Raw genomic sequence first — 20,281 nt, forward strand, 5'->3', positions numbered from 1 at the left:
AGTCTCCAGCTCATACATTTTTGTCTCAGCTCAGGAAAACTGGCCCTCGAGCAAAGTGATTTATGCAGTAGCTCACAGCTTTACTGCCAATAGCTCACAACTTTAATGGTTAGCAGCTCACAAAGTAGAATTCTTGCTCACAAGTCTCCACAGCTTAGAGGGAACCTTGGTTCAGAACTTCAGAGGTGGTTTGCCATTGCCTGCCTCTGCAGAGCAACCCTGGTTTTCCTTGGTGGCCACCCATCCAAAAACTATTCAGGGCTGACCCTGCCTAGATTCTGAGATCTGACAAGACTGGGCTAGCCTGGGCTATCCAGGTCAGGGTCTTAGTGTTATGAATATCGCAGGGTTTTTCCATTCATCTCCATAGTTCAAGTACAGGAAATGCGTGGGCTGGCTTCTGTTCACTGTTTCTCTACACGCAGTTAAGAGAGGTGGCCTGCTACAGTTGAATAGTTTATTTTGACTTTACATGCGGTGTTAAAAACCCAAAGGACGTATTATTTACACATCCACAATACAAGTTTACAAGATATCTATACATGTTAAAGTACTCTATAGACTGTATAGAGCAGCTTTCTTTCAGGGTTACTGTATATTTTTATGCTGTACCATTAAAAAAGATACAATCTGCATTTACCTTTGCACAAATGGATAAAGCATTTTTTTAAAAAAAAAACCAACAAAAATTATAAATTAACAGAATAAAGACTATGTTGAATGTTAGAGATCTCAACATAAATACTGAGAGAAACTCACATTACCATCTAACAATGTTACATAAAGTTATTTGGGTTCACATAGTAACATTTATGTTTCGGTTTCACACAAGTATGTATTATTAATTAATATTTGCAAAGTGAATTCAATTCAGTTTTACAATTTGATTCTTTTGTCGGTTTAAAATTTAAATGATTAAACGGTTTTAGTTGCAAGACTGAAATATTTCAAGAACAAAACGATCCTAGGTATTTCCGGTCTGGACTTTTTTTGGGAAGTTAAAAGGTCCTTTGATGATCAACATATGGAATGGAAAAAGGAGAAAAATGCTATATAGTAAGAAAAGGGTCCCTTCTGTTTGAGAGAGGCAATCGTCTTTTTTAAAAAAACCCAAAACCCCTTGATACCCAAGAGAAATCAGAGTCTTGGGTTGATGTTGCTTTTCTGAACGGTTTACGAATATTCCGCTGTGCCAGCTATGGTGATGGGGATATTCAATGAGCAACTGGTGGGCCATCATTTGCAAACTAAAAATCACCATCTGTGATGAAGATCAGCTGCAAATGCATACTGCAGAAACCAACCAAATAGCTCATGTAATTTCAGCAGGTGTTCCATTACTCTAGAAATTCTCATATGATTTCACATTATAACTGTTTGATCCTTAAGCGATTTAGGGTGGAATGTTTGACATGGTGAGGTTGATTTAATGTTGCTGTCTCCTTGTCTTGTAGGCTGCTTCATCTTCGTTAATTAATTGTTCTTGTGGGGATAATTCCCCCATGCTCCCCCCCCCTTATTTCTTTTTGGATTACTGAGAGAACTTAATCACTTGCACTCATGGAAATGCAGGATGGACTCTAGAACAGCTGACTGAGTTTTAATCTTACCTTTCTTTTTTATCATTTGCATGAATAAGGCACAAAATGCACAGATCTGGGTAAACACACATGTAGTATTTACAGAATATTGTCATTACCGGCATGACTTTGGGATAAACCACAAATGAAGTGACTGTGCTGCTCTCAGGCTTTTCCCCCCATGGATACACCCTGCCAAAAGCCAGTTGGGTGTGCTTTCCCTTCTGTTGGAAAAGGGGCTTTACTATGGGGTAGCACTAGCTTCCATTTATCCTCTTTTCCCCATAGATACATAGCTTATGTGCGTTCCACCTCCTAAGTTCTCAAAAGTACAAGGAGGGCCTCTTTCTTGAGTGTGTGAGCTGTCAATGGGGACTGGAGGAGGCTTAATTCCCTTCTTATTCTATCTTGAATCCTGTTTTTTGTGCATGTGATAATGCTAAAAGAGAAGACTTTGGATTGCCCTAGCTTAGCAAAAGAAATATGGGGTTAGTGTGTTCCTGACTGTATAGCTCAAACAACGCAGCAGGGCAATCTCTGTACTCTGTAACAAAGTGAGTTTATCGGCAGGGGGGAGGTCTCTCTCTCTCTCTCTCTCTTACGAATGCCACACTAACTTTCTCATTGCTCTTCTTGGTGCCATATCTGTCTTGTATCTCATTTGGGGTATGCATATGTGTGCGGTTTTGACCAAATTTGGTTTGTGGCTAGGGGGAGGCTCTCTGTGACTAAAATTAAGAGCCTCACCTTTTGGTTGAAGGATAAGCGAGATCTAGCTGCCATTCACGTTCAACACCTGGCAGTAAACTTGGTGGAGGGACTGGCTGTTCACCATGGACAGTCTCTCAAAATTGCTATATTTGAAACGTGAAAGTCTTGGCTTCCATAGCAGCCCGGTTTAGAACAATGATGTTTGTGCTGTTTTTGACAGTTCTGAGTTTTGTCATGTATGGAAACCTTGACAGCCCAGAGCTTCCCACAGTCAATCCACAATGAACCCCATTCACGCCGCAAGAGCTGGAGCCCTCTTGTTGTTCAGTGACGCTCTGTGTAAACAATTCTGAAAGTTTGAAAGATGCGGCGAGACTGAATGCCTCCTGTGTTTGTGACTCACTCACACACTAGCACACTCACGGGCGCACACAAACACACAGAGTTCTATCTGTGTCATAGACAAAAATACCATTCCATGAAGGAAAAAAAATAATGCTACATTTGGACTAGAGACCGCAGATCAGCAAGTTGCTTATTAACCAACATACTCGTTGAGACGTTATCATTTTCTGACATTTGTGCAAGAGGCAAGGCAAATGCATACATATTAAAATGTTCACATTTCATGGGAAGACTACGCATTATGGCAGTCTCAAATGAACCCCATTTTTTTATTTTTTTCAAGTATTTGCTCACTGATCTCTTTCTTTTATGTCTTTCTTCCCCAAGTACTCTGAACAGCTCTTTTGAAAGGTCAACGTGAGTCCCTTCCCCATTGTGCTACATGTCTCCTCCACGCCAAACAAAAGAAACGTAATGACCAGCACCTTCCTTTGTTTTTTTTTAAACTGTTGAGCAAGTCGAGTCTTGCTTGAAGCCAGACGTGTGGCAAAACAAGATGGCACTGAAGTTAGACAGCTTCTTTGGCTGCTCGCTCTCGTTTTTGAGGACAAGCAAGTCTCTGCCTTACCATCTGTCCCTCAACATTGTCCCACACTCTTCTGAGAGAATATGCAAGTCTTAGTAGCTGTACTTGTTCAGTGGTCTGACTGAAGGCGTCTGGGGAACAAATGAGGGTTTGGGTGGCACGTCAGGCTTTAGGGAGGGTGTCCTCTTTACTCCTGTCCGAGGAAGCGTTCCGTTGCTTGTGTAACTGCTTTGCCTGGACAAGGAAGGCTGTAGGTGCACGCTCACAGGCATCCCTTGCATGTAGTCCATCTTTGTTCCTGTAGTGGGAGGTATGTATCCTCCACGATTAATACTAGGCTGCCTGGATAGCAGCACGCCATTGGGCGAGTTTAAGTTTTTAGGAAGGGCTGATATAGAATGCCTCTGTGATGAACTTTTGTGATAGCCCCTTTGTCTTTCTAAAGAGGTCATTGGTGCGGCAGGTGTGGTGGGGACGTCCACCCGTTTTGTTGGACTGTTTCGCGGGAGGGTGGATGGAGGAGAGTACAAAGATGCTTCTCTGTTAGGGACTTTAGGAGGAATCTCTGACATATTCCCCATGGGATCCAGCATTAAAGTCTGGTGAGCCACTTGGAGGTCCCCCATGATGGCTTTGGGGTTATTTGGAGTTTCGTTCAAATGTTTCAGAAAATCATTTAAGGTATTCCTGGAATCGACAGACTTTCTGTGGTCTCTTTTGCTCGATGACTTTGTGAGTGGGTGGTCCACATTCTGCATCTTTTTGTCTGCTTTGTGTGCGTTAGAATTTGAGAAGGACATATTGTAATCATGGGTAGCGTTTGGGAGGACGATGGCGCTGGGAATGTGTCCATGACTTAAAGGAGAATGGGGTGGAGGGCTAGATGGGAAAAACTGAGGACTCTTCAGAGGGGCTTCTTTTCTAGAAGCACTGAGGTTGTTTTGTGCTTTGTCCAACTGACTTTTCATGGACTGCAAAGTCTTTTGCTGCAGCACTGGTGTGGATTCAGGAGTTGGAAGAGCTGCCAGTTCTGGAGGTTGGCCTCTATGGTCCACCATCATCATTGACTTAGTGTCAGCTGTTGGTGGCAGCTCTTTTCTGCTTGTTAACAGATTTGAATACAGCTTGGGTGAATCAATGTTCTGTTGATACTCCTTGACTGGGCTGTCAAAGAGCCCATTCAGTTTGGCAAAGCTGCCGCTTGAGTCCGTGCAGGATTGAGCTGATTCTGCATCTTTGTGTATCTTTCTGGATTTCCTCACAAATATATCCCGGTAACAGTAGACAGCCACTCCTGCAATAAAGGCTCCCAGAAGAAATGCAGCAAAGACACAAGTAATTAGGACATTCATGTGCACCATTTGGTTGGAATCTCCCGACTGCACTTCCCATCTTACACCTACGACAAACACACATTATTAATAGATTAGAACATGTCTTATGTTACACATTCATAAAATAAAGGTTTCCTAAGAAATGTCCTACATACCCTAATAGAAAACAAGTACCGTAGCACTGAAAAGAACTTTGCATGCTGTTTGGACCCCTTGAGTTTTGCTAACTTGCTAAAGCTGATAGTGACCATCGTGAAATTCTAAACTAATGTAGGGATACTTTTGGATGGTTCATGTTATCCTCTTAATAAGGAATCACATGTTCCCAATTCATCTCCCCACAATCCTTCCACTATTTTTTGTTTGCCAACCAATACAATTAACGATAGACTGGAAGCCATATTCCAAGTCTTCCTTTCTCCAATACGCCTACCATTGACTCATCCTGTATCTTGCTTGAAAAAGCAATCAAGATACAATATCATATACTATTTTCTTGTCTTGACCTCTATGAGCCTTGTTTTTTCTTGCTCTTCCCCCCCCCCCCATTCGATTGCAGGCAAAAGCAACCATTGTCAGAAAGTAGGAGGCAAGAAAACTGTCCAAATGGAGATTTATTTCCTCTTGAAATGCGAGGCAATGCTACTAAGGGTTAGTGGACAGCGATTACAACTCTATTCTTCCAGGTGTGCAGGACTAGATGGAAGGCCAGAATAGTAGCTACCTACAACTCTTTGTGAAAGCTGTTGAAACTGAAAGCCACTACAAGCACAGAGCCTGTTGTGGACATAGTCCCTTGATAAGAGAAAGTATGACTAGGACCTATCAATTAAATCTGCGGGACTAGGTTGCATGTCCGGCAACAGTATATTCTGTTGATCCATTTTCCCCTTTCTTGATACCTCAGATCCTTTTAAGGCTTGCAAACCAAAGCTTGTATGGTATTAATATTAACGATTTCTGCTGGGAAATTGAGGTTAGAAGGTGATATTTTGCTAGACTGCAATTAATAACTCATGGAAGAATTTCGCTTTCCATTTCCTACCTGACTTGTAAATCAGAATCAAATGTGAGATAGGATTATGCAAATATTGTTTAAAACCGTATAATGGTATGTGAGCATATAATGCTCACATTGTGTTGTTATAACCATGTTATCCCCACTCGCAACCCCCCCCCCCCACTTTCTAACGTCACTATTTTAGGAATGGTTTGCTCGTTATTTAAAAAAGCAACAACTAAGCCTATCCATTTCTTTCCTTCCCAAAACTTTATCCAGTAATGACCATGTCATTTAAAAACCATATGGCTGATGAGATATTAGTGTTTTTGTAATAGAAAATACATTTAATTCAGATTTAGAAGAGGAACAGTTGCAGAGTTAATTTTGCAATTCACGTGTTAATATAAGAGCTTCCGCATTTTTTCCCCAAGACAGAGTTCAGGGTGGTTGTTTTTTTTTAAAGCGACCGCAGACATCGTGCTGTTAAGATAATGTTAGTTTGGCAAAATGCATCTAATCATGTTATTTTGCACAGAGGGTGGAAGTGAAGCTGAAAGAGAGTGTTATATCATTTCGTTTTTGTCATGTGTGTTAGATGGTGAGGCCTTTGGACGGAGTTAAATGTTCAGGGTTATTGGCTTTTATGGCACCGTGCAGAAAAGGGGGGGGAAGGAGGGGGAAAAGCACTAACAGGAATTACGAGGGATGTCACAGAGCACGATCAGGAATGCATGAGCAAACCCTGGCAAAAGTGGGCAGAGTTTAAAGGAAAACCAAACAATTATGACACACCAGAAGCAAATGACAAATGCATGGCCATAATGGCCGAAAGGAAACCTGATATGTTTCAGTGGGTAAGAAAATGCAGTAGGCTTTGCTGATTTCCAACTCTTAAAAAAAGGAAGGTGGATCTGGGGGCCATGAGAATACAGGCTGTCAGCTGAACAAGGGGCAAACTAAATGACCCAGCCAGTGAAGGACAGCAAAGTCCTCAATACAACCCCCTGCTCGGCCATAAAGTTCCCTTGGTGACTGTGATCCAGTTGTTCGTTTAGCCCAGTTGTAAGGATACAGCGGGAGATCCTCACATGAGGCTGGTTAGGCCAAGAGAACAACTGGTCCCAAAGTTACCCACAGCACTACCGGAAGCAGAGTTACACCCTTCGAAGTGCTGGCTAACCTGCCGCTGAAGTCAATGGGCTTTGAAGGGTGTGATACTATGGGTGACTTCCATTTGTTGTAAGCATAGCCAATGTGGACTCAGTCCCAGCTTCCCCGTGTCTCAGCTTGATGCTGTAACCGTCGCTTCATGCTGGTTCTCAAAAAGGCAGATATTCTTGCAAGAGGCCCCAACCTGGCAATCCTCTGAACAGCAAGCAAAACTATGTGGAAGCTGCTGCAAAAACAGCTTCAGTGCTTCACATTGCTTCAGTGGGTTCACAGAGCATGACTGCCTGTCTGTGAATTAGCTACTGGATCCATGTGCCTTCTGGGCATCCCACTTTCCCACGCCACCTATGCCTCTGACCTTGTCTATCAGTCCATCTAAAGCCAGGGCTTTTTTTGTAGCAGGAGCTCCTTTGCATATTAGGCCACACCCCCTGATGTAGCCTATCTTCCTGACGCTTACAATAGGCCCTGTACTACGAGCCCTGTAAGCTCTTGGAGGATTGGCTACATCAGGGGGTGTGGCCTAATATGCAAAGGAGTTCCTGCTACAAAAAAACTCTCTCTAAAACCATTGTTATAGGCGGTGATTTGGGAGTCAAAAGTACCTTGAATCTTAACAAAGGTTTAATTATTTTTTTTCCTGCCAGTTTTATGAGTTTGTCTTGATTTTACTATTTTATACCATTTGCCCTGGGTATACAGTACAGGAAGGAAGGGCATGGTAGAAATATTTGAGAGACATTATTTGTTATCTCTCAGCTGTGAAAAATTCCTTCTTTTGGTCTTCATCTGGCACAGAGTTTTGCTCCCTACTTTGACTGAGCCCAAGCTGGATATGCTTGCCACATTATCAAGACTAGAGTACTGTAACCCTGCTTGTATGTGGGATGGTCCTTGAAGACTGTGGGGAAACTTCAGTGTCTTCAAAATGGGACAGGCTGATTATTATTGGGCAAGTATTGAAGACCCCCCTTTTCTGCTGAAAATCCGGTCTGTCACAGCTTGGGCCATTTGGGTGCTGGCTCCTGTGTGACAGAATGACCTACCAGAAGAAATAAGGAAAGCCCCCAATGCTTCTTTCCTTCCACAGACCATAAAACAATTTCGTAGGAAGGCATTCTATAATTGGGTTTTTTTTGTTTTTACAGATGTTTTAATATTATTTGTTGTAATCCTTTTAAATTGCAGTCAGCAGACTCTGCATTCTTGAGAAAGGCAAGCAAAATAAACATATTAGCCTATGAAAACTTATGCCCCCAGGACACTAGTACTAAAATGCCTGATCTGTTTTGCTGCTGCAGTTGAATGTGCCGACTCTTGCCCAGTTTCCTGCAAAACCATGCCACTGATACATGTGGATAGTCCTTGTATTAATCTGACCTATAATGGCAGGGCTTTTTTTTTTGTGGCAGGAACTCCTTTGCATATTAGGCTACAAACACCCTGATTTAGCCAACCTTCCAAGAGCTTACAGTAGGCTCTGTAATAAGAGTTTTGTAAGCTCTTGGAGGATTGGCTACATCCAGGGTGTGTGGCCTAATATGCAAAGCAGTTCCTGCTACAAAAAAGGCCCTGTATAACTGGATAGCCAAGCGAGATATCCAACTTGTTAAGCATCCTGCACCAAGTCAGACCCTGTTGTTTGTTAAACTAGGAATCCAGTTTGCAGGCCTGGAGCCTTGCAGGCCCTACTGCCAATCAGAACAAAATACTCAGCTTGCCGGACTCCAGACGTGGCAACTTCAGCCGCCAACCCAATGAAGAGCAGAGTGAAACTTGGTGCATTTGTTGCTCATGCATGGGAAGCACTGGCAATTCTGAAATTTTAAAAGGAAGGGACTCAGGTGCTCATTCACCAAGGTGTGGTCCAGCTTCTGGGAGACTCACCTTGGTCCTCGTCGTGTCCCTACCTTTGACTTACACAAGGAAAAACTCTACAATGCACCTTTTCCGTCCTCTACCCAGGCAACACTGCAAACAGCAAGTATTTGAACAGAATCTTTGAAACCACTGAAGCTATCAGGTTTCCTTTCGACCGTTAAGATATTCCCTGGTTAGGCCTTACCCTTTGGGAGACCTGATAATGGATCAGAGTAATCAGAAGTGTTTGGGTCATCTTGAGCTACAAATTTCCGAGAGCCAGTCACTTTAGGTTTCCAGGAACCAATCACTTTAGGTGAGATAACTGGGATACTTCCCACTGTGGTAATAGAGGCTGAGGAGGAGAACGTCATGTCTGTGGTGGCAAACAGATCGGTATTAATGTGTATTACAGTCCTTTGTTCTTTTAACCCCCCCTTTTTGTTAAAGCCTCACTGATTGGTGGCTAAATGATATTTCGGGCAATCTGCTTAATGGGAAAAACACACTGTGAGTGGTGCTGTTCACAAACGCATGCTGTGTGTTTGCTAAAACCAATCAGATTGGGAAAAGTAGTTGTGAGGAATGCCTTCAATGCAATTTACAGCTGTAGGTCAATGGCTGTTTGAGGGAACCCATGTAGATGGGGGTGAGGGTGGGGGGCAGCGAGTGGATGCAGAACTCGAAGTTTGCTTGTGGCTCACAGGTAAGGAGTACCAAAGTACCAAGCACAGGCTCTTGAGACTCGCCGCCCCGACTTGCAAGGTGTGCAAATGATCCAGGGAGGCTACTAGATTTCACTTCTTATGTACCTCCAGAGCATTGCTTTGATATCCTAACAAGATGTAATATTTCAAACAGGCACAGAGACCAGCAATTGCCATCTCAGTTCCATACCATCTGCCAGACAACTGTTACGGTGCCCATTTCTGCTATAGCAGCCCTCCTGCAGAAATGAGCCAATGATCAGACTGGCTGTGAGTACAAGAACGACAGAGGGCAATCCCTTCCTCTTTTCTCTCTGTAACTTTCTACTGCCCCCTCTTCTTCCTGTGGCCTTCTCTAGCCCTATGTCTGAGGCTTTTTTTTTGAAGCAGGAACTCCTTTGCGGATTAGACCACACCCTCCCCCCCCCCCCGCGATGTAGCCAATCCTCCAAGAGCTTACAGGACTCTTAGTACAGGGCTTACTGGAAACTCCAAGAGGATTGGTTACATGGGGTGTGTGGTCTAATATGCAAAGGAGTTTCTGTTACCAAATAAGCCCTGCCAATGTCCTTCTCTGCCTACCTTCCCCTCTTTGTCAAGACTAGATTACTGTAAACCAACTTTATGTGATGACAGTTCAGAAACTTCATCTTATGCAAAATGGCACAGCTTGATTATCAGGATCAGGGCGGAAAGATGTCTAATCAGTCTTGCTTTATTGTCTCTATCTCCTCTCTATCCCCTTTAATTCCTCCTTTAAATTTTTTATTTTAATTCTTCTCTATCTCCTCTCTATCCCTTTTTAATTCCTCCTAGCCTGCCTTCCCCTGTCAAGAGGGGGAGACAGTGGGTAAGATGGAAAGGTAAAGAAGAGAGGGAGGATAGAGTGAAAGAAGAGAGGAGATATAGGCGGAAAGTGGAGATATAGGCGGAAAGGATAGAAAGAGAAGGGCTGAGAGACAGGAAAAAATTGTGTTGGGTGGAGGTCTGAAGTATGGGACTGCTAGTAAGTCCCAGAAGCTTCCAGTTCAAGCAGGGCTTGTTTTGTAACAGGAACTCTTTTGCATATTAGGCCACACACCCCTGAAGTAGTCAAATCCTGATGGAGCTTACAGTAGGCCCTGTATGAAGAGCCCTGTAAACTCTTGGAGGATTGGATACATTGGGGGGGTGGGGTGGGGTGTAGCCTAATATGCAAAGGAGTTCCAGCTACAAAAAAAAGCCCTGGATGTTGGGTATATTTTAGTATAGTTTAACAGATGTTCACTTTGTACTGTCTGAGTAATGAAATGGCATAAGGTATTTTTTTTAAAAATCACAACCTTCTTTTAACTTGTTTAACTTTGTGGGCATTCTCACATCAAACCTGCCAGAATACGGAAAGAAGACTCCTGTTATGGTGCACCAGATCTTGGCACAAACCAAACCAGGGTTTTCAACTGCAAAAGCCGTCCACAATTCACATGGATTCCAGATGCTCTATGTATTGTGTAGTACAATACGTAATAACCATTGGCACAACTATATTTCAATAAATAGTATTTTCAAATATTCCATATCATTAAAAATGATTTATATAGAGCTCATACAAGCACAAAAGATTCATAAACAGATTCATACACATCGTACAATACAGCACAGGACTTCATAACTACAATATCACAATAGAATGCATACACCAGAAAATCCAAGACTGCGCTCAGTAATTTCAGTCCAAAACCCCTTGTGTAGCTCATCCGGTGCTACAATGGGAATAGCAACAAAACGTCTTCAGCTGACTGGTGATGGATATAAATATCTGGTTTGGATGTCTTGGATGTCTTGATCTACAACTGTGGTGCAATAGCCTCTTAAATTGTACTTCTTTTCCAAGAGAAAAAATTAGTATATAAATGGAACGTCCAAGTCTCTTGCATTTACAGCCACAACTTGCTTCCATTCACCAGCAGGCATGAAGCGTGTGAATCTGTTTATGAATCTTTTGTGCTTGTATGAGCCTTATAGAAGTCATGTTTAACGATATGGAATATTTGAAAATACTATTGAATTCTAGTTGTGCCAGGGGTTATTATGTATTGCAGGGGTGGCCAAGGGTAGCTCTCCAGATGTTTTTTGCCTACAACTCCCATCAGCCCCAGCCATTGGCCATGGGAATATTGCATTGGGCTTATATCGCTGAAGCTCTATATTGTTGGTTGTTGCTCTGTACTATGCAGGGCTTTTTTTGTAGGGGGGAGCCCCCCAGCAGGCACTCATTTGCATATTAGCCACACCTCCTGACACCAAGCCAGCCAGAAATAGCATTCTTGTGCAGTCCTGCTCAAATAAAGCCCTGGTATTACGGCTGATGGCTAGGGTTGCCAACTCCTGCTTGGGAGATACCTGGAGATTTTGGGGGTGGAACCTGAAAACAGTTGGGCTTGGAAACAGGAGGGACCTCAGCATAGTATAATGCTACAGAGTCCACCCTCCAAGGCAGCTTTTTTCTCCATGAAGCTGATCTCCGTGGCCTGGAAATCAGTTGTAATATTGGGAATCTCAGGACCCTAGCTGGAGATTGGCAAAACTGTCACTAGAATGTACCACTAAAAAGGTAAAAAAATGCAACAGAACAAAACACTAAAGTTCTGGATTATTTTTTTTTTTGAAAGAATGGAAATGTTGGGAAATACTGAAATATATGCAAGATTTGTTATTTCTGTTGCAACACAAAAAAGATACTTTATAATTTAGTGTAAACGCCATCCAAAATAGTACTGTTTGTCATACTGAAGTACAATAATGCCTACAAGCGAACTTGTGCATATACACAGGCGGAGATAGACTGAGTGTTGGCTTGTTAATTTCCCTCTCTCTTTGTGGGCGAATGCTTTTGTCTGAGACCACCAGATACACAAACATAAACTGCGCTTGCGAGTCTGTGCGTGTCACCAGGAGTAGTTCTGACTACTTTCAAATAAGCAACCCTGAGATCACTCCTGAAGAAGGAACCCCTGTACCCAGGGCTTTTTATGTAGCGGAAACTCCTTTACATATCAGGCCACACACCTCTGATGTAGCCAATCCACCAAGAATTTACTGGGCTCTTCATACAGGGCCTACCGTAGGCTCCAGGAAGATTGGCTACACCAGGGGTGTGTGGCATAATATGCAAAGGAGTTCCTGCTAAAAAAAAAAAGACCTGCTTCCACCTGAATGACCTAAATAAGTATCAGTCTGTGACCTACGTTCCATTCTTGGACAAGGTGCTCAAGTGGTTGGTTGGCTATAAACCGTCAGGTGGAATTGGAGGGGATAGATTATGTAGCTTCATGTCTAGAATTATGATGGGAAAGTCCTTGGTTGCCCTGACCTTTGCTGGAAGCATTACAGAATATGGCCCAACTCTTGGACCTTGTGGTGGCTTCTGTTATCATCAGCCACTGCATACTCCTGGAGAGGATGGTAGGGTTGGGAGTGTGGGCACCGTACTTTTGGCAGTTCTATATCTGCCCAGTTTGGGGGACTGCTGCTCAGGTTTGTGACAAGACCTTGCACAACCCGCAAGGTCTTGTCAGCCATTGATGCTACGTAACATTTCCATGGAAGGCGAACTGGTGGGACTACACACTACGCATATTATATGTAGCTCTAGTTCTCCTTAATGGCTGAGATGGATAGGCCAATGGAAGTCCTGAACAAGGCCTGGAGAAGGTAGCAGGGGAATGAGGGCCAATAAAGGGAAGTGCGGTCCATCCAAGAAAAAAAAAAAGTCTCACAAGAGGAGACAGTATATCCTGGAGGAAATTACACTCCCCTTGAAACAGCAATATTCACAGATTGGGGGTGCTGCTGGATTTAGACATGCAATGATCAGTTGAGTTAATCTGAGTGACTGAAAAGACAAACTATGCAGTTTCTGATTAGCCAAGAGATCATGGTTATTCTCAGGTATCTGCAATTACCTTGGGGGTTACTGTAGGTCATTGGAGGGCTACTATAGGTCATTCACTTAAAATTCCAATTGACTTTGGAGTTGTTACAGGTCACTGGGGTTACTTGAGGTCATTCTCTACATCACTGTAGGTCATTGGTGTTACTACAGATCAGGCCTCAGATTCAGTGGGAGATCAAAGGAGCGCAGCTCCTGAACATTTCTGAGAGTTCCACCTCCTTCTTCTGAAAGTTCCACCTCCTTGTCCGTTGAATAGTAGGTGCAGCTGCATAACAATCCCTGGATGAGCTCCACCACCTATTTTTCTACAAAATGACCACTGCTACAGATCATTTCCCAAAAACTTTCAATTATTACTGGGGTTACTATAGGTCATTGGGGTCATGTGAGATCATTATCAGAAATTTCCAATTTTTGGGGGGGGGGGTGGTGGTCATTATAGATCACTGGGGTTATTCAAGGTCATTCACAAGTTCCAATTAATTTCGGGGTTACTAATGGTCATTGGGGCTACTTGAGGTCATTTTTTAAAACACCCAATTAGCTTTGGGGTTACTAGTGGTCACTGGGGTTACTATAGGTCATACTCCAAAATTTTCAATTAACTTCAGGGTTATTAAAGGTCACTGGGGTTACTATAAGTCATTCTCCAGAATGTTGTTAGTATTGGGACCGTTAGAGTTCATTCCCCAAAATTTCCAGTTAGCTGTGGGGTTACTATAGATCAGGGGTGGCCTACAGTAGCTCTCCAGATGTTTTTTGTCTACAACTCTGATCAGCCCCAGCCATTGGCCATGATGACTGGAGCTGATGGGAGTTGTAGGCAAAAAACCATTGGCCACCCCCCGCTATAGGTCATTGGGGTTACTTAAGATTTTAGGAGGAGGGTTTTCGAGCAAGCATCTAAGGATACACAAGCGGGGTGTGATTCAATGTCATTCATAATTACCCTATAAAACTTGTGATATTTTAATTTTGTCTGAACTTTGTGTATGTTTAAAGACTGTGAAGCACCTGTTAAACTTATTTGAGCCCTGTAAACAGCTTACATTGTTTTCCTTTCCTCTACTGTGTAGGAATGGGCATGAACCACCTCATAAACTAAAGTTTGTGACAAATTCTGGCTGGTATGTGGTTTGCAAACTGATGTTCACAGCAGGTCAACCAGCATTAGGCTTCCCAATCCCCAGGTCCCAGCGGGGGATCCCCCGTTTTGACAGGCTTCTCCCTGCCCCCAGCCAGCTGGCCAGCGGGGGAAGCCCCGCCCCCACAGTCATTCTGTAGATTTAGAGCTCCTGCAGGTTTAGAAACCTGCAAACAGTTTTTAAAATGTGTGCCTTTAAGGCTGAGCAGGAAGTAGGGAACAGGAAGGGCTTCGTGGGAAAGGATCAGTAACAGTTTCCTCAGAGAACGGCCCCTCCCTTTCTTTTGCTTTCATTTTCAGAGCGAGTAAAGTTCTGCAGGAACAAGACCCAGTAAGTATTTGTGCATGTGAGAGAGGGAGGGGGCAGGAGATTCCCTGGTTTGGAGGCCCTCCCCCTGCTTTAGAAAGTGTGAGGGGGGAGGGAAATGTCTACTGGGCATTCTATTATTCCCTATGGAGAACGATTCCCATAGGGAATAATGGGGAATTGATCAGCAGGTATTGGGGGCTTTGGGGGGGCTATTTTTTTAGGTAGAGGCACCACATTTTTAGTATAGCATCTAGTGCCTCTCCCCAAAATACCCCCCAAGTTTCAAAACAATTGGACCAGAAGGTCCAATTCTATGAGCCCCCAAATATGGTGCCCCTATCCTTCATTATTTCCTATGGAAGAAAGGCATTTGAAAAGGTGTGCTGCCACTTTAAATGTGATGGCCAGAACTCCATTGCAATTCAATTATGCTTGTCACACCCTTGTTCCTGGCTCCACCCCCAAAGTATCCTGGCTCCACCCCCAAAGTCCCCAGATATTTCTTGAATTGGACTTGGCAACCCTAACCAGCATGAACTTCCAAGCTGTTCGTGGCCATTCGCGAACAGATATATTTCAACTAACCATGCAATCTTAAGCAGAATTGCACCATTTACATCCAACGAATCAAAGAATCACGGAGTTGGAAGTGACCTCCAGGGTCATCTAGTCCTACCCCCCAGCACAATGCAGGAAACACACAAATACCACCCCCGACACCCAGTGACCCCTACTCCATCCCCAGAAGATCGTGCAACCCACCCCCTTCAAAACCCCGCCCTCCAGGATCCCTGGCCAAACTGGCTTGGAGAAAAATTGCTGCCTGGCCCCAACATGGTGATCAGCATCAAGAAAGGGCCATGAGAGCTTAAGCACTAGTGCAGCTCTTCCTGCCCTCCTTTCTGTGATCTAAGTTCACAGAATCAGTGGGCTTAGGAGGGTGTTAAGTTAGGATAACACTGCAAATTCCACTAAAATAAAACTTGCAGCAAAGCGTTTTCTAAGTTCAAGAGAACCAACTGTCAGTTGAATGTTGCAGGATTGCAGTCATCAATGTTTACCTGTGTTTTAGTGTCTCTGCTCTCAACTGGACCTAATGGCAACTGAATTCCTCTGCTTCCACCTGCTGTAATCCTGGAGTTGTAAGGGCCCAAGGATCTAACGGGCGTGGCACAGATGGCAGCCTCTTGATGCCTTCAGTGACAGATGCGGGCTGCACAACATCATATGAATTCCTCCTTCATTAGAAGGAGACTTGTGTGTCTTCCCCAGATAAGTCAGCTCTTATCCTTCATTTCCAAATGCCAGTTCCTAAATTCTGCACAAATGCACAATCACTGCCTAAACAGATTTATGTTGCAAGGACTTTTCTGGCAGTGCAATTTTAGGGTGGGCAAATATTCAGAAAGGTGTGGCCAGTGCAGCTGCTGCCACCCAACTTTTTAACGCTTAACTTCTGTAGCGTTTCCATGGCACAGCAGCCCCATCTTTTCAGTGTTTGCAAGCTGGATCGATCGTGGTTCAGAGAGAAGTGTGACAAAAAGGATATTCCTGCTTGTGAACTTGGATGTGTGTTTTGCTCTTGGAGACCGTCTTTGATTACGTATTATTGTATTTTAATAAAAGTTAAAAAAGAATTTCACGGTGACAGGCTAGCTGCTGGAAGGTTTAAGTGTTCCAAGTGACTGCACAAGTAAGGGCTGGGCTAGGGTTGCACTGTACAAAATGCGTTTACAAAATTACATGGATAAATTATTAGGGACTGTGGTCTAATTTGGGACCGCCTCTACCCATATGAGCCTTGTAGAACTCTTAAGATTGGCAACTCAACATCTCCTGGTAGTCCCTAGCTCCAGGGACATCCAACTTGCCTCAACTAGGGCCAGGGTTTTTTCTCCCCTGGCCCTTGTCTGGTGGGATGAGCTTCCTTTGGAGATCAGGGACCTGTTGCTGTTCTGCAGGGCCTGCAAAACAGAGCTCTTCCACCAGGCCTTCAGTTGAGGCAACGGACGTCACCTTCTATTAGGCCTCCCCTCCCCAGTGATCTTGGGGATCTGATGGACCTCTGGACCCGATTTGCTCATGATTGTTGAGGCAGTGCCTTTCAAGTTCTATATTTTAGCTGTTTTTATACTGAAAATTTTAATATTGTTTTAATGTTAAATTTCTGATGGCACTCACCCTGAGCCTGCCTTGTGGAAAGGGTGGGATACATAAACCTAATAACATAAACAAATAAAAATACCTATGCTTTGCTCTAGTTCCTTTATATATAAAAAAAGAAGATTTCTGGTTGGTTTCGGACTTCAACAATCCTAATCCTATTCCGTTGTTTATTGACTCTCCCATCCTGTTTTGACTCTCTTTGTGTAATCTGCCGTAAGTCCCAGAATATAGATCAGGGGTCGCCAAACTAACTACATAGAATAAACTTCAGATGTCTGAGAGCAGCAAGACATAAACGGAAGGAAGGAATGGGGGGGGGGGGAGGGAGGAGAGGTGGAAAGAAAGCAACTAAATGCCTTCTCCAAGCTGCCAGCTGGCTTGACATGGGGAAGTGATTCAAAGAGACAAATACCTTCTCTGAGCTGGCCAACGGGGCAGTTGGGGCCTTGAGAGAGCCACAGTTTGGCCACCCTTACTATAGATTATGTACAGATTTTTTTAAAACCCAGAAAAATTGTGTTTGTGTGTGTGTGTCAACGGCTTGGAACCATGTCAAATGTGGCAGTCTGATTCACAGGTCATTAGAATTCCATCCCCCCCCCCCCCCAGTGGCCTACATGAGTGTGTTCCCATCAGGAGTGGAATTCTAGCAGAAGTTCCTTTGCATATTAGGCCACACACCCCTGATGTAGCCAATCCTCTAAGAGCTTTAGAAAAAAGAGCCTTGTAAGCTCTTGAAGGACTGGCTACATCAGGGGTGTGTGGCCTAATATGCAAAGGAGCTCCTGCTAGAATTCCACCCCAGGTCCCATACTGCTGACTCTGATTTCTACTAACTGAGCACTTAGAATCCAGCAGCAGGGGTCTAAGAATGGACCCAAGTTGGTTCTAATGTCTGTAGTGTGCAACAGTTGCTGATTCTTAGCTTGGGTGAAAATTCTTCTTCAGGGTCACTCAACAAGGTTGGGCTTTGACAGTTCTGTTAGACCGAGAAAGTCATGGTTTTATCTAAGGTAGCTACAGAACTTAGAAAGTCAGTCACAGATCTCTGTCAATCGAAAGAGCAAAAGGCCAACATTTAGAAAGAAGCCTGATTCACCCCTCCCTAATTTTTTTGTATCTGGGTGAACAGGGCAAAAATTTCGCTGCAACTTTCTCTCTTTTCCCCCCTCCCCATTGTATCCTGAGCAAACAAATCCTACCAAATGTTTGTAAATCAAATATTGTTCTTCTTCAGTTATGGGAGTGCAAATAGCATCAGACACCAAATCAAAGGTTTGTGTTGCTGAGCTCCCGGAAGTATGAAAACCCTCTGAAAACTGTCACTGGCAGACAGAATTAATGAAATGTCAGAAGGCAAATTTCACACAGGAGCTTTCATAGAAGCTCAAGATGGGATTCTGCCACTAGGGTTCAAAAGAGTGCCACTCATATAATTGAAGAGGGATTTGGAGTGAACACCCAGCGGAATGGCAGAACAGGAGAGTCAATATTCCTGTCCCAAACAAGGCCATCAACATCTCTGCTTAGCAGTCAACCTGCTGGAGCACACCTATCCTATTTGCAACGCCTTTTACAGGACAGGTGCATCTGTTGGTAAGAATGTGTAAGCCACTGAGTGATACAGAGCTCTTCTTCAGGCAGAATTAGCATTGGGTTAAAAGCGGCACCATGTCGCAACCAACTTATGGTGACCCCAGCAAGGGGCTTTTAAGGCAAGTGAAAAGCAGAGGTGGTTTGTTGTTGCTTTCTTCTGCAGAGCCTTCCTTGGTGGTCTCCCGTCCAAGTACTAACCCTGCTTAGCTTCCCCCAGCAAGGGGCTTTCAAGGCAAGTGAGAAGCAGTTGGCCATTGCTGACCTTGGTGGTTTCCCATCCAAGTACTGGCTCCACTTAGTTGCTGAGATCGTGCTATCCCATTCAGTTCCACATCCCAGAGTGCTGCCTAGTTGGGTGAAAGCAAATATCTGTCTAATCAAAATGCACCTACCAGATTTAAGCAAGATGTGAGAAGGCAAAGCTTAAAGGGAGCCTCCACTACACTGAAGCAGAAGAGCTCTGAGCTCCAGCATCAGTGCCTTTGAAACTGAAAAGATCTGGACCCCCAAATCCCTTCTTGTTTATCAACTTGCTTCAGATAGCAGGGCTTTTTTATAGCAGGAACTCCTTTGCATATTAGGCCACAACCCCTGATGTAGCCAGTCCTCCTGGAGCTTACAGTAGGCCCTGTAATAAGAGCCCTGAAAGCTGTTGGAGCATTGGCTACATCAGGGGTGCCTGGCCTAATATGTCGGAACCCATCTTGTCTGAGACGATCATGGCAGGGCCTTCAGCTGCTCCTCCTAAGCTGTGGACGGCTACCACCATCTTCACAGGTGTGTTTCAGGAATGTTGTTGACTTTACCTTTTTTGGGGAGGGGAGGGGCTGCCCCATCTTCTTTTAATTTGTATCTGACTGTCCTGTAGGAAGCTTTAAAAAAAAAAAAAATTGCCCGCTGCCTGAGCATCTCTCCCTGTTAAGGGAGTTGAAAGGCAATACACAAGTGGACACAGGCAAGGAAATAAAACCAGGGGGCTCCATCCCTCTTCACGGCCTGCTTGGGAGGATCCGATTGCCTTCTAATGGGCTAAGAATGATGTTGGTTTGATCTAACAGGACTGCTCTTATGTGAACTCAAGGGTTTATTTACGGGAAGAAAGACATTCAACAGTGTACCATCTTACAGCGAATTCAGGCACTGTTGTTAATGCCAGCCTATCTAGGAGGATCTCAAGGCCTCTCAAATTGCAATAATGTTGTCCCCGTTCCCCAATTTGAGGTCACTGGTTACTGGAATAGAGGTCAGCAACGGATCGCGGTACCCAAACCAGATGCGTCTTAGAAAGCTGTGGTATAATTTCTCCTTTCGAATATGGGCCAAGAGATCAGGTATGGAATCGGGGACGTGAAGGAAAAGTTCACATGGGGGTAATTGAAAAACCATCGCTTCTGTGAAGAAGGTCTATTGCGAGTTCATTGGTAATACCGAGAATGGTTGTATTTCATCTGTACTTGAATCGAGAAGAAGAGTTCTGTGATCCCAAGCAGGGGGTGGAAATGCCGCTAATGTAGACTCTTAGCAACAGTTATAAAAGGCATATGCCCTACCCCAGTTGAGCCTATGATTTTGCAGAAGCAGTTTAGCTGCGGCTTTTGGAAGCCAGGTGTTTTCTGATATGATGCTAAATGCCACTGAGTAGCACAAATGGAAACCTTGAGAAACATCAATACATTTTTCTCCAAAAGCTTACCAAATACACATTTTTGGTGGTGTGGAAGGAGGGAGTAAAAATGTGCATTTGCTTTATAAAGAACTGGAAGACACAGGAGAAGGAAGGAAGGAAGGAAGGAAGGAAGGAAGGAAGGAAGGAAGGAAGGAAGGAAGGAAGGAAG

General features: G+C 43.9%; 1 protein-coding gene across 8 annotated transcripts in view; it reads right to left on the minus strand.

Moving 5' to 3' along the window:
• Positions 1-2,808: 2,808 nt before the first annotated feature.
• The window catches only part of SEMA6D (semaphorin 6D), a 43,056-nt gene continuing 25,583 nt past the window's right edge, over positions 2,809-20,281 (minus strand). For 4 of the 8 annotated variants that reach the window (XM_060260388.1, XM_060260386.1, XM_060260387.1 and 1 more), the window contains 2 exons: positions 8,795-8,965; positions 2,809-4,621 (listed from right to left, as the gene is read on the minus strand). In XM_060260388.1, coding sequence (XP_060116371.1) covers positions 3,315-4,621; positions 8,795-8,965 — 1,478 coding nt within the window. In that variant the 3' untranslated portion in view covers positions 2,809-3,314. The remainder of the gene's footprint in view (positions 4,622-8,794; positions 8,966-20,281) is intronic. The other 4 variants (XM_060260393.1, XM_060260391.1, XM_060260392.1 and 1 more) reach the window with 1 other exon arrangement.

The sequence above is a fragment of the Heteronotia binoei genome, chromosome 19 (genome assembly GCF_032191835.1).
Source record: "Heteronotia binoei isolate CCM8104 ecotype False Entrance Well chromosome 19, APGP_CSIRO_Hbin_v1, whole genome shotgun sequence".
Classification (NCBI taxonomy): Eukaryota; Metazoa; Chordata; class Lepidosauria; order Squamata; family Gekkonidae; genus Heteronotia; species Heteronotia binoei.